General features: G+C 42.9%; 1 protein-coding gene across 2 annotated transcripts in view; it reads right to left on the bottom strand.

Moving 5' to 3' along the window:
• The window catches only part of CLMN (calmin), a 75,377-nt gene extending 62,801 nt beyond the window's left edge, over positions 1-12,576 (bottom strand). For both annotated transcript variants that reach the window (XM_053945553.1, XM_053945554.1), the window contains exon 1: positions 12,410-12,576. In XM_053945553.1, coding sequence (XP_053801528.1) covers positions 12,410-12,491 — 82 coding nt within the window. In that variant the 5' untranslated portion in view covers positions 12,492-12,576. The remainder of the gene's footprint in view (positions 1-12,409) is intronic.
• Between the last annotated feature and the right edge of the window lie 1,600 nt (positions 12,577-14,176).

The following is a 14,176-nucleotide window of genomic DNA, read 5'->3' as shown; positions in this document are numbered from 1 at the left end:
GAACTAAGTGTTCTACATTCAAACCGTTAAAATTAGCTCCAAGGAGGAGCAATGGCCCTTTCTGATTCAGATCAGGTTTAACCCCCTCTGTCCAGAGGTTTATCCATACTGGGACAAAAGAAGCTGGATTTTGTAACTAAGTTCCATTATTAGCACACTTTGCTTTCTGATAGCAGCCTCAAAAATCTTCATAAAAGCTTGCAGTGAAACAACTGCTTTATTTTCACTTCACTCTAGCTGACTCCCACAGGTTAGACTGTATTTTTTCTCTTCAAATTAAATTGTACAGCTTCTCTTAAAAAGCTCGTCTTTGAAAAAACAGCCTAGAAAATACCAGGCTAAATTTGACAGCTTTTCCTTATGTTTCAAAGCCAGTTTTTTCTGGAAGAAACTGATACTTTTTCTACTCAAGGAGACTGAAAATCTGCTGCAGAAAAAAAAAATGGGTGAAAAAAAAAAAGAAAGAAATAAACTGCCAGGACAGTATGTGGGTGGCAGGATTCAGTCTTTTATCTGACAGGTGCATGTCAGCACTTCTTCACAGTCAGATACCTATAAGGGATCTGATTACTTTCCTCTTGTTATTGTACTGTTTCCTAATGAAAACCTTTGTTTTTTAGGTTAGCTTCCTGCCAGTCTCTTTGTCTGATGTCCAAAAAGTGAACAGATTAAAAAAAAAAAAAAAAGCTGACGCCTTTCATCATCGATGTATTTGCTCTTCTAAGTGTCTCAAGTAAATTCATCTTGAAATTAAAAATCATGTTGTCAACTATGCAGTAGACAATGTGGTCCAAAGACAGATTTACAGACTGGTAACTAAGGAGGAGACAGAGGAGGTGGCTGCTCAGCTGATGGATATAAATAGTAAAATCCTAGTCAACAGGATATTATTGTTCTTTGGGGTTCCCAAAGAAGCCTTAAGTGATGGATCAGCTCCTACGCACATGCTGATCGCAAGCCAGTGCCCGTGTGCAGTGGGAAGAACCTGCCCAGGGAAGACTTGGGGCTATTTCAGGACTTACCAGGCCTCAGCACTTCCCATGCTCTGGTGGAAAAAAGATTGAGAAGGTGGGGGGAAGGTGCCCAGCAAAGCAACTGTCATTTATTCATTCCTCTTAGTATTAATAACTCATCTCTAAGAATGAGACTAAACAGCAATGCTTTGCTCTGCTCAGGCAATGAAACCAAGCCTAGATGGAGATGTCCAAACACCAAAGAGCTTGAGAAACTGGGAATAGAGAACAAAGAAGGAAAGGAATATTCCAGGAGCAGGCCAGAATGGCTTATTTATCAAGCTGTAACTGCACAATACAGCAGCTGCAACTTGCTTCAAATCAAGGCAGCTTACGCTCTCAGATACTGCAGAGCTTCCATTCTAAACCACTTCTAAAGGTTAGGCAATTAATTGCCTCATTCCTCTATGACCTTTGCAGTAAGAAAATACAGCATCTGACTGCTGTCCTATTTCTAATTTTGTTTTTATTAACTCTCTGATTTCTTTCTCTTGCAGAACATATGATCATCTTCCTATGATCATCCAGGGCAGACACACATCCTTTGATAGATATTTCCCTACATTCACACAAAATAAAAATGCCTTTTCCATGCCCTCGGCAAGCTCTTCCTTAGTCTTCCTCTCTACCCCACCTAGCTCTTTCAGACCTGTGCACAAGGCAGACAGGGTTTCAGGGCAATGGATATAGCACTCCTCTCTGTTAAAATAACATCTGGATGATTCTAAGAACTGAAGAGCATGAATTGACAGCAAGTTCATGCTGGGATAAAATTTAATCTGATTCATTTATGCATGCAAGCAGAAAGCTTTTATTAGCATACATTTCTCAAAGAAAACAAATTATAGTTCCTGGAGATGCTTGTCATTAATTACCCTCTTCCATCTAGCAGGAAGTTTTCTTCCTTCCCCAGCTTTACTTTATCTTCTTTCTAGAAACACATACTCAAAACAAAATAAACAAAACTTCTGTAACAAACTCAGTGAACTGAAAGCATAGTACAAAGGGCCAGAGGGAGCACAGCTAATTTGGATCTTAACTGAGGTAACTCCAAAGCCCTTGAAGAAAAAAAAGAGTTTCTACCTGAAGATGATAACTAGTAACTCATAGAAATTATCAAAATGAGACATCAAAAAAATACATCTTCACAAATGGGGAAAAAGTAGAACAAAGCAGGTTTATTCCATTCTACAAATATTTTGTTCTTCTTTCATTTAAAAAACCCCAAGTCAAGCCAAACTGAAATCTGATTGCAGTTAACCTTCACACCAACTGGTGTGCACTGCACAGAACACCAACAAGCACATGCAAACCCAGAGGGGAACCACCTGCCACCAAACGTGAGAACACCACATACTGGGGTGAAAGATGGGTCTGTAGCTTCATGGTAATTATCAGCCTTACTATGGAGAAGGCAGTATATATGTGTTACACTTCACGTGAATTGTTAGGGGACATTGTTAGCTTTTGCTGTAACATAGTGAAGGAGAGAAGAAGATGTGAAGAAAGGAATTTGGTCAGGTAGTTCCAATGGTCACGTTGAAAAGAGAATACCAAGATTCAAGGCCTGCTCCACCAAAATTTTCCATGTTCATACATAGAAAAGTATGTCATTAGATTCTCTGGATAATTTAAATCAATCCTCTGGCTTTCATGTGTCTTATCCTCAAGCTTAACTTAAGGGTGTCATCTAGAGAAATACATTGAAAACATGAGAGACTCAAACACTAAAAAAATAGAAATAAATGCCTGCTAGAATGCAGTAGGAACATATTTCAGTTTGAGTTAAGACAAACACAAAGCAGTAAGAAAGAAAGCCGTTGGGCATCAATATTATCTGAGTATCAGAACTCGAGTTTGGACCCTCTCTGTAAAACCAGAATTTCTAAATCCTACTTCCACATCCATAACAGCCCCTTCATTCTTTAAGGATGCTGCATGCACGAATAGACATGTGTAGCAGGACCAGAAAGCCAAGAAGTGAGCAGCCCCCACCAATCTTTCTGTCATGTGGCCATCACATTAGCACATTACGCTGTATTTTCCATGCAGCTCCTGTGTTTAGGCTCCAAAACTGATCATTAGTATGATAAATTAAATGAGTGGAAACTTTGGCTCAAAGAGCCCAAACTGCTGCAGCTCTGAAGTCAGTCACTCTTCCTAAGCTTTGGTTCATTAGTGAAATGAGAATATAAGAGGTCAAGTGAACATGCAGTTCATAATTAAGTGCCTAAATGACAAAACTGTTTACTGGCTTGAGTGACGCAGCAAGGGGGTCTCATCAGCACTTGCTGTGGGCATCCAGACTGCTTCTGCAACTGGCTTTCGTAATCAGCCTCAACATAAAGGAAAGGACTCACTGTGCATGAAAAAAGCTGAGATCCTGCATGAAAAACAATTGCTCTAGAGCCATCTGTGGGATGGGCAATGAAATAATGCTTTGACCTTTCCCAAAATTAAAGGGTGTCAAGGACTTGAAATGAACTAAGATCTGACCAGTTAAAACAAGATCTGAATATAACTTGCTGTGTTAATTAGTTTCCAGTTTTGAGACAGATGGATATCAGCTTCCCAGACCTCCCCAGCTACACTGGGATCTCTCAGCACCTGAGAACAGCCCCTCTTGGCTGGGTGTGGACACGAAGCATGCACCGTCCTTCTCCTGCAGAAATGGGCTCCCATCACCAGGGTCAACCCATCCACCACTTCCTGACTTCACAGGAGTCACACTGGTGCAACCTTCAAATTCTTAAATTAAAACAAACTCATGATGACTGATACTGTCAGCTGCAGCTTAGACAAAGGATCTTACAGCATCCCTTAGCTGTGCTAGCAACCAGAACATGGTGCTTCCTCTCTTCATACACACAGTTGTTGAATGAAGATCTCCTATCTTCTTTAATCCTTCTGATAAGGAAACACATAATGTTTTGAAATTTTGAAAGGCCAGCACTTAGTATGTCAAAAAGACTGTCTACCTTCACAAGAAGAAATGCAGTTTAGCCAGTAAAAAATCATACTCTGTCTTCTTTCCAATGTCAATAACCAAACAACTTCTGTCAGAAGACTGAGTACAAGTTCTTTTAACCAACATCAACTCCCTTAACAACTTTTTTTTCTATAATGGGAAGAAACAGAAAAGCTCAGGCAAGAATCTAAAACTTCAAATAATCCTTTGTCCTGTATCCAGAGAGATCTTAAAAACAAACAAACAAACAAACAAACAAAAACCAAAACCCAAACCAACAACAACAACCAAACAAAAAGCAAACAAGAAAAAAAGAAAAAGAAAAAAAATGAGAGCAACAGGAACTAAATGTTGTTCAGTGGCACTAATTATCGGGCCAGGAAGTCCCTTACACAGCCTGAAACCTGAGAACAAGGAGAGGGACCAAATGTTTCCCAGCTACTCTTACCAGTTACTCTTGGAATCTCTCAGGTTTTGTACCAGAAATAGGCCTTATCAAAAAGCGAGAGTCAATGAGAATTTTGTCTCTGAAAGATCATCTTCTCATTTGGGCAGGATTTTTATGTTTCACCAAGTTCAAGTAAGACATGAAAATACTGGCCACAGTCCCTCCTGCACTATCTAGGTTCCTGAGGACCACACTCTTCCCCATGGGCCTGCTTCTGTTTGCTTTGTTACTCTCCCTGGGCAAACAGCCCAGACAGATTTATGTTTCATTCCTTGTATTTAAGACAATAAGTCTGAAGTGGACATTTCATACTATGTTATTTATAAATGCTATATCTTTATTAAGTTACAACTGCAGTTCATGTTTATCATGAACATCAGTAAGAGCCAGAAAACTTTAATCATGTGTCCAGATGCAGTCATATGAAGAATCATATTTTAAGTTATCTTCATTGGCACTGCTTTCATTTGTCACAGAGCCAGGTCTCTCTTGCCCTTCCTATTTTTCACTGAGCCAAGAGAAGCATAATAAGCCCTCAGTTGTGAACTACCCTGACAGCATACACCAAACACCAATTGACATACATTAGGGGGTTCTTCAAAAGGACTGAAACAAAATGGCAAAATACTTTATCTGGCCATTAGTGCACAACAGAAAGACAGCCTGTGCACATAACTACTCCCTCTGCTTTGGCCACGGTTCAGAGCTTCAGCTGGAGTCCTGTGAAATGGACACTTCAGGCTGTGATATGGCTCTCACAACATATGAATAACACATGGCCTCCCAGTCGTCAGGGGGGTTAGTGCACTGTTACGTGCATCTCTTGAAGAAAACTTAGGACAAACAGGCTGGAAGAGTAAAAATGGATCTGGGCCATTCCTTGGGTGTGGGTAAAGCATCTCTGACCTTAGCAGGGCTCAAGAGGAACTCAGACATATGGAGCATCTAAACAGACATGTTTCCTGGAAATGGACACTTACATAAGAGCAGCTTTGGACACTACAAAATGCATTCACCTCCACAGTCTTAATTATGATAAAATGAAGATCCAAAAGGATGAATGCATTAAATATAAAAATGATTGGTATATAAATCTTTGTTTTTAAAATTAACTCGGTGACAACATATTTAATGAACATTTATTTTGTAAACAACTGGAGTTATATTACCAATTACACTACAAAAAGAGGAAAAACATAATGAAGTAAATCAACACTAGATTTGCTAGAAAGTCTAGAAAGGTCTCATTTCTCACTGCTAACAGTAAGAGATGCTAGTATTAAAAGTATAAAAAATAAGGTAACTCATTCCTCAGAAGTATACTAGGTCTGAATTACATTGACCAACATCAGGAGTAACTTTCAAGATACTACGACAAAAAATATATTTTAATTTATGTCTGAAAATAATTAGTGGAAAATTAATAGAATCCCTCAAAGTACTACATTATTATAACAAATATGTCTTGAATCATGCTATCAAATTAAGTAATGGGCACAGGATTAGAGTTATCTTTTAAGTGTTTTTGATGACATCTATTCAGATTCGGTGGGATTTCTGGTTTTATAAAGAAATCCTCTGCTTAAAGCTTACAGGTCCACAGGCACTCACTCTGTAGCTATCCAGGCTGTTGCTATTACAACCATCACTAGAAGATGCCAATTTAAACTTTTGTTCATGGCTATACAGCTTCAAATTACAGCTAAAATACAGCTCAGCTCTTTGCACAGAAATATGCAGCAATTATAATGAAGTAAAATTCATCCTGCAATCCTCCACCTACAGTCCCTGCATTTAACTGGCTGGGGAGATATAAAAATAGAATAACAGGTACAGAGACATGTAGAAAAAGACACTTATTTCTTATAAGGTGCTGTGATGCCCTTCACCATCCCAGCACTGACACACATCTCACTGCCCATCAGATAATTTCTGCTCCTAAATACAGTTTTGAGATAATTTTGATTTCTATATGACAAGACAGATATTTGGCTCTTTCCCTTTAGACATATGCCCTTAAGAATAATTCTGAAACAACAGTAAGGTTCAACAACTTCAGACATAAACAAATAATATCTAAATGGACACTGACAAGCCAAAATGCCCAAGATTGCTTCTTCTAGTCCAAGAGAAGTCTGTCTTTAAAAGTAAGAAAAAGGAAATCAAGTCATCTCTTTGTAATATTTTCAAAATAAATGCTACACATACTTCAGAAGGCAAGTGACATAACCTTGAAATTATCCTTAGGAGAAAGAAAATTGTTTGAATTTCTGTCCAAATCATGTGGGCAAAACAAAAAACAAGCAGGAGAACTATGAAAAGTCCATTATATTTTAAAATCATCACTAGTTTTAACACAGTATTTTGAAGGCTGTCATTTTTAAACTATTACTTCAGGCAAGGGATATGATCTGAGATCTCACCAGCTTTCCTAATGCTGAGACTGGTCGGCACTTGAACAACAGCTCACCCAGAAAAGACAGAGAAGGTGATGTTGGTAAGTGACAGCACATCAACCCCATGCCTCGAGTCAGGTCCATGCAGTTGCCAAACAGAGACTCTCTTAAGACAAGGTGTCAGTACACAAGTGAGTTCATGTGACTGTGGAGCTACTAGGCATGATTTGAATTTGGTGTCATTTCATCCATTCAATGGGACAGAGAGCCCAGACTTCTAATTTGTTAGAGAAATCAGGCATTAACCTTGTTAAAATTGCATGTTAAAACATGCAATCTGCACTTTGTCTCACCTCTTACTGCTCCTTTATTTCAGTGCCAGGGTTTCCTACATCTGGAGCAGGTAAGTCTTCCTTCCATGGCTGACAAATACTGTCAGGTAAGAGACTGCCCTTACACAGACCATGCCCACTAGGACACTTGGGTTTCCAGCATTAACTTTGGCTTCTTATGCCTGGATCTGAATCTTTATTTGGGGGGTTCCCATTTATAATTCTCAGGCCTATTTAACTTAACTTTTATATAGAATAGGATCACTTTGTAGTTATACAGTGCTTTGCCTAAGGCTCTCCAGACAATTTAATCTTTCCAAATGTCACCTGAATCTACTAAGAACTCCACTAAATGAACGTGCCTACAGGCAGAATGAAATCCTGCTGAGTATGGTGACAAGTTATAGAAGAGTTAAAGTAATGAAGTTACAGCACCTTACTTTTGTCAGAACGAATGGATACATTAAAAAGGTTTCCTTGTACTTATGAAATTTCCATGTATTTGAAAAGCATGTCAAACTACAGCAAACAAGTTGAATGCTGCTGTATCTCGTAATTAAAGGAAAATTATTACTCTCTGTAGTTAAGTGCAAAAGTCATTAAAAATAAGCCTCATACATAAATAAAAAGTACAGAGAGAAACATTTTCAAGACTGACTATAGTACCTGCCTTTGGTCATGCATCAGTGATGCTTAAGCCCCCACAAAGTAAAGATATTCTCACTGCCAGAGTTAACTTGTGTGAGTTAGGCATTTGTATTACTTCTTCAGACAGAGGCTTCAGAATCCGTCGCCTCATAAGATGCTGAGATTCATGTTAGTGACAATTATAGTTTCTACTACTGTCCAAAGCTTATGAAGTCTAGATCTCAAGGATCCAAACAGGTAGTCAAGCAAAATCAGAGAGTGCTGGGACTTTACGACTGAGTGATCCACCCAGAGATATAAACTATGGCAAGGAAGGGGAACCAATGGGGCTGATATTGTTCACGTTATTTCTTCCAGTCTGTCACCCTTCTTTTTCTCCATTATTTCTGTCAATGCTACAATATACTACTGTGTAGCCCTCCAAATACTTTTGAAGGCCATGTACCCCTCAGCAGAGCAAGAATGAAACTCAAAAAAATATTGAAATCTACAGAAACCAAGGAATAAACATGTACAGGTTTCTGTGAGTTCTGGATCAAACCCTGAGTGAGTAGTGAAATAAGGAGCAGCAGGACCTTGACTTGTCCTCTGATAGCAGAGTGATAGAGTTCTACCATCCCAGCCCATCTACTCTATTAGAAATATACAAAATGAATATTAAACCATAATTATTTTACAGTTGTGGTAGCAGCACTTGTTTGCCAGAGATGATACATCTGACTGCACAATTATTCATCTCTACATGTTTCATTCCAAGGAATGGAAGGAAAGATATGTACTATTCAACACACATTTAGACTATTGCAAAGCACGCAACCAACACATGGTCTAAAAGGGGATGAGGATGTTGCTTCTTTCTAGCAAGTGCAATTCACCACACAAGGAAGTATAATTTTGATGATCCTAAATCAAGATTACACTACAGAAGATTTTAAAATATTCTTGTATTGTAACAAAATGTTCCCAGTGGTGTCGTAATGGAAGAAAAAAAGAGGAAAAAAACATCTCCTGGCAGGAAATTAATTATTGAACGTTCCCCTGCTTGATGATGTGCTCGTACAGTCTGTGCAGGCTTTCCATTTTTCTCTCTCAGTATGTGGAGAAATCCACTATGGAGAATATACAAACAGAACAAAGAGCACGAGGGTATCAATTTATTAAATGCATTTAGAAACCGAGCACACTGGGAGGGAGGAACTTGGTTTTGTGTATTGCCACACCTAGTGTTTATTCCTTCTTTATATTCCTCTCTCCTCTTCTCCATTAGATTGTCACTTCTGCTTCTGTTCTCTGAAATCACCTCTGTTGAGAATGGAAGAATTGCGCCTGGCTTTTAGCATCACTTAGACGACACAGTTTTGAAATGTCACTTCCTACTTTTAAAAAATAAAATAGCAAATCTCTTGATGGAAAGGGAAAATAGAAGCCCATAATTACATGCCTAAATATCAAGATGTAATTCCATTTTTAAACTCATTCTTTTTTTCCACCCCCATGGTTCAGCCAATTTAGTAAATTTCACCCCTTGCTGTCAGTTTTAGTCTCCCTATGAAAGAGCTGAAAAACCCACAGCAGCCATAATTTCACCCATGACAGAACATATAGTTCCTGAAGCTACTTCTGCAGCCAGCACATGCACCAACATCTCAATTTGGTGGGATAATGCCACCAAACTGAGATGCAAGATGCAAAAGCATCTTCATGAGAGCAGACATTTCCCAGCATCTTGGATTCTTCCTGGATGTGGAACAACCAAGCTAGAGAGGGAAGATGCAACAGACTGAAATAACATATGCTGTCTTCAAATAGAATTCATGTCAGAGATGCTCTATAGTTTAGCTAAGACATAATGAAGAAATTTGCAAAAGAAATAAACAATTTTCACTTTTAAAACAGGCAGAAAGGGCATGGAAAACTACTACAGCAGATGTCTGTATGATTCCTGCAGAAACCTTTATATCAGCTAGGCTGCTCAGGACCCTTTCTCCCTTGAGTCATCAGCACTTGGGCTTTTCCAGCACTTCCAAGCTGGGCAGGATGGCCCGGACACAGCATGGCTCTACTGCCTCTGTCTGCCTTGCACACCTCACATTTCTCTGGCTCTGTGGCTCAGCCCAGAAGTCTCCACCCCTGCATGCAGACATGCCAGTGTTTGCATGCGTTGTTCATATCTGCAAATATTTAGCTGGTGCCTCCCATCTTCTCCTTACTCCTTCTTGGGTCTGTATTAACATGATTGGTTCTCCAGAGACCAGGAGGGACCTCCACATATGCAAAATATCCCTCTGAATGGGAGCATTCTGGAATAAGACAAACCATCCACTTGATACTCTAAACACAGCTGGTGTTACAAGAGAGCACTGCAAGAGCTGGAGATGCAGCAGCAGACAGGGACCTTCACTGCATGAGGTCCTTCATGTGGCTCTGGGCAGCAGGGCCATGGGGGGATCTGGTGATGTTGATGGAAACGCTGTGTTGTCCTCACCTAGTTTTTCAGCCTAAACTCTTGACTTTCTAGCACATCAAAGCTGTTATTGATTCTGCAACTGATAGACAACGATACTAGCAGTTATTCAGATGGCATTGTTTTGAGAGGAGAGAATGAATTTTGAATTATAAAGCAGAAGAAAGTTTAATTACTTCATATGAGCATAGAGCATATGCTGCTATTTTACAAGAAACTGTTCTGAAGAGAAGCACCATGCTCTGCCACCAAGCTCCCAAGCGACAAAAATCACACTCTCACGAGTATCAGACTCGCCATCTGTAAAATGTTTTTCATCTCTAGAAGATAATGTGAGAACTATGTGTTAAAAATCATATTTTTTGTGACTGCTATTATCACTTGCTTTGGAGCAGCACCTTAGAACAAATGTTTTTTCTGCCCTATAAGAGCTCGTGTGAGGCATGAAGCTTCTTAAAAACCTATTTAGTAGTGCAAGCAAGGTGATACATGTTTCAAAATTTTTCTTGGATGATAAGAAGAGAACAGGAGGTTTTTTCATGAACATAATGTCATTCAAAGGAATTTGCTCTGTAGGATGACATTCTCCTACACAGCTACAGGAATTTTAGATAAGGCTGTGTGCATCTGTACACATGCATTTTAAGTGCCAGAAAGAGAAATTAACCATTCTCTCACAAATAACTGAAAGGCAAAGCCAAAACATACTGCTCTTTCTAGGAACAGATTACTTTTGTATTCCTTCTCAAAGATGCCCATGAATTAAGGATTAAACTAGGCTTAATGACTACAGTTTTGAGCAGCAAGAGATCAGAGGCAGGCCGGCCATGTTAACACAGCACCGAACGGGTCTGAGACAGAAGCCAGAAACATAGAGCTACAATGTAACGAGAGACGGTCAAAACCCGAGGGGAATGCAACCTGCAATCAACGGCCCTGACTGTACTCACAATCTGAATTTCAGAGGTTAGGATGATGCAGTCAAAATGATGTGGAGTGACCCCATCAGTAGCTAACTGCATTAATACACCAGAGCTGAAAGAATGGCTAATTTGACTCTCTTTTCTGATAAATTATATATCTTCTATAATCAATCCAAACCGAAACTAATTTCCAGCAATTGTACTGCTCTGCCAGTAGACAGTGCCTTAATATAATTATGCACAGCCAGGAAGAGATAATGACCTCTGATTCAAGTCTATTATTTTTATGGAACATGAAGATACATCGCAGTATTATGTGAGCTATTGATTAAGATCAGTATGTTACACTGAACAAGTTGTTCTCCCATAAACCACTGCTGTTTTTTTCCTCTTCCATCGAATCGTGCTGTCCTTTCTTGTCACGAGGAGTTACCTGGTGAGGGGCAAACATAACTTTGGAGGATCTACTACTACGGCTACATTGATACCGATCTACATTCAGAGCCAGGTATTTGCATCCCTTCCCCCTGTGGCAGAACAGGAGAGCGTCTCGCAAATGATTTATCCAAAAGCTCTGTCCATGTTTATTCAACAGTAGCTTATTAGAAGATACATCAAATTTAGTCCTCTGATAGTTAGCGGCTTCGCTTCAAATCGCGGAGCCGTGCCCTGACCGCGGCCGAGTGACCCCAGATGTGCGCTGGGGAGCGGCGGGCGGGCTCTGCCCTCAGCTGGGGCGCCCCGGCCAGGCCCCACGGGGACCCCGCGGCACGGTGAGCCCCGGTGCCCCCGGCCACCCAGATCTCCCCCGAGCCCAGCCAGAGCCCGCAGCCTTCACCCCGACGGCCCTCGGGAGAGGCTGTGGGTGGCAGCAGCGCCCAGGGGAACAAGACAGTGCCACCCCCGCAGCATCCCCAACGCGGCGGAGCCCCCGCGCCCCGTCCCTGCCCCGGGGCCCGGCGCCGCTCTCCCCAGCGCCGGGGATCTCCGCGGCCGGACGGGCAGGCGCCGCGTTCGGGGGAAACTTTGGCCCCGCCGACCTCCTCCTCCCCCGGCCCCGCAGCCGCGCCGCCCCCGCCCCGCGGAGCTGCGGGAGCCCGCGCACGGCGGCCCGGGGGGCGGGCGGGGGAGGAAGGACCGGCGCGGGGAGAGCAGGGGCCGGGGAGCGGGGCGGCGCGGGGGCGGAGGGAGGGGTTTCTGCGGGGGTGTTGGTTTACCTTGGAGGTTCTGCACTCGGATGTCGCTGATGTGCCCGATGAGCTCCTCGCGCTGGAACCAGTCCCACTCCTGCCCGGCCATAGGGACGCGGAGCCGGGGCCGGGGCCGGGACCGGGGGGGCGGCGGGAGCCGGCGGCACCGCCACCGCCGCCTTCACCGGCACCGACGGCGGGCGCGGAGCGGGCGGGGGAGCGGCCCCTCTCCGCGCCGGCTGCGCCCCGCCCCGCGTCCCTCCCTCCCTCCTCCCTCCGCTGCCGCTCGCCGCCTCCCTCCCGCAACCCGCCCGGCCGGGGGCGGCGGGGCGCTGGCGCGGGGCGGAGCGGGCGGGGGTCCGGCCGCGCCCGCCGCTCCTTCCTCCCCGCAGCGGCGGCGGCCGCCGGGCCCCGCTCCGGCCGCCCCCTCGGGCGCAGGCGGGGACCCCGCGCCCGTCCGGCCGCAGCGCGCCCCATAAAAACGCGTTTATTGCCGAGCCAGGGGGGCCGCGAGCAACGCCGGGCGTGTGCCCGCGTCCTCCTGCTGTACCTGGGGACCGGAGGAGGGTCGTCCCTAGAACAAGTGTCATGCACCCACGACAGCAATGGAAGAATCAAAGTATGAGCAGCAGAGGGGTTTTCCTCGAGGGCATGAAATCAGTGCCACCATATATTAAAAACGCTAATAGCTGCATTATGATTTAGCTTGCTCTTGGTAGTCTGTTCAGGCTCTCAAGTTTCCTTTGAGGTGAATTCTCACATTGACTGTCTTAATGTACACCGTTTTTCATCCAGCTTGGACAGTAATTGTTACCAAGGCCCTTCGGTGTCACTGAGATTTGTTCTCTACAAACCTAATGAACAGCTTGAGCATTTCATTTGCATACAAAACATTTCATTGCAATATACCACTATTTGTACCTTCGTGCAGGTAAACAGTAAATTTTGACATAATCCAGTCAGACCAGTATAGCATCAAGAGTTAGACTAGCAAAACATGTAAGCAAAATCTACAAAGTTAAATATAAACAAACTGGGATCTAGAAACTGTGGTTCTTTCAAGTCTGAAGTGTTTATGTGATCCCAAGCAAACACTCCACACAACCAGTTGTTTCACCCAGCTCAGGAATGCATCACTCTTCCCACAGCCTGCTCTTCCCACAGCCTGCTCTGGTGATTTTGCCATTACGCCTCAAAATCAGATGGAGATGGCAAGAAAGCAAAGTCATCCCTTAAGCATCTAATAAGGATTCGTCACCACTATAACATGCAGCAGTCAGCTATCCCAAAACGCAGTCTTCAAGAGTCCGAGGCAGTCTTCAGCTGTTTACATATCAAGGCTGGAAAGTTTTGCACAGGTGTAAGGACACATGAATGCCATGACAAAGAGTTTATAAACCTCAGTGTATGGAGCAGAAAAAAACAGTTTGTGGAAAAGAAAAAGCATCTGAACTCAAATGTATTTGCACAAATCACAATACCGGGCTTTGCCTTCATTTTACACTGGGAAGACCTGTTTTTTTTCCAGGCATTATCCAAGTGGGCTGAATGCATCAGTACCACATTTAGAGGTGGAGCTGGAAACTGAGCAAATGTGGCTGTGGGAAAAATAGGTGAATAACTTCACAGCATCAGTTGAAATACTGTCTGCCAGAGATGGCTGGAGATCCCTAGTCCACGCTGCAGCTTGAAGCAGGACTACTCCCAGTACCGGATGGGGACAGCTGAGGCTTTGTCCCATTGTTTGTGAGCATCCTTCTGGAGCTGGGGTGTCATGAGCTCTCTAAATAGCCT

This window comes from Vidua chalybeata, chromosome 6, assembly GCF_026979565.1.
Source record: "Vidua chalybeata isolate OUT-0048 chromosome 6, bVidCha1 merged haplotype, whole genome shotgun sequence".
Classification (NCBI taxonomy): domain Eukaryota; kingdom Metazoa; phylum Chordata; class Aves; order Passeriformes; family Viduidae; genus Vidua; species Vidua chalybeata.
The sequence above is the reverse complement of the archived record's forward strand: the minus strand, read 5'-3'. Positions and strand labels throughout refer to the sequence as shown.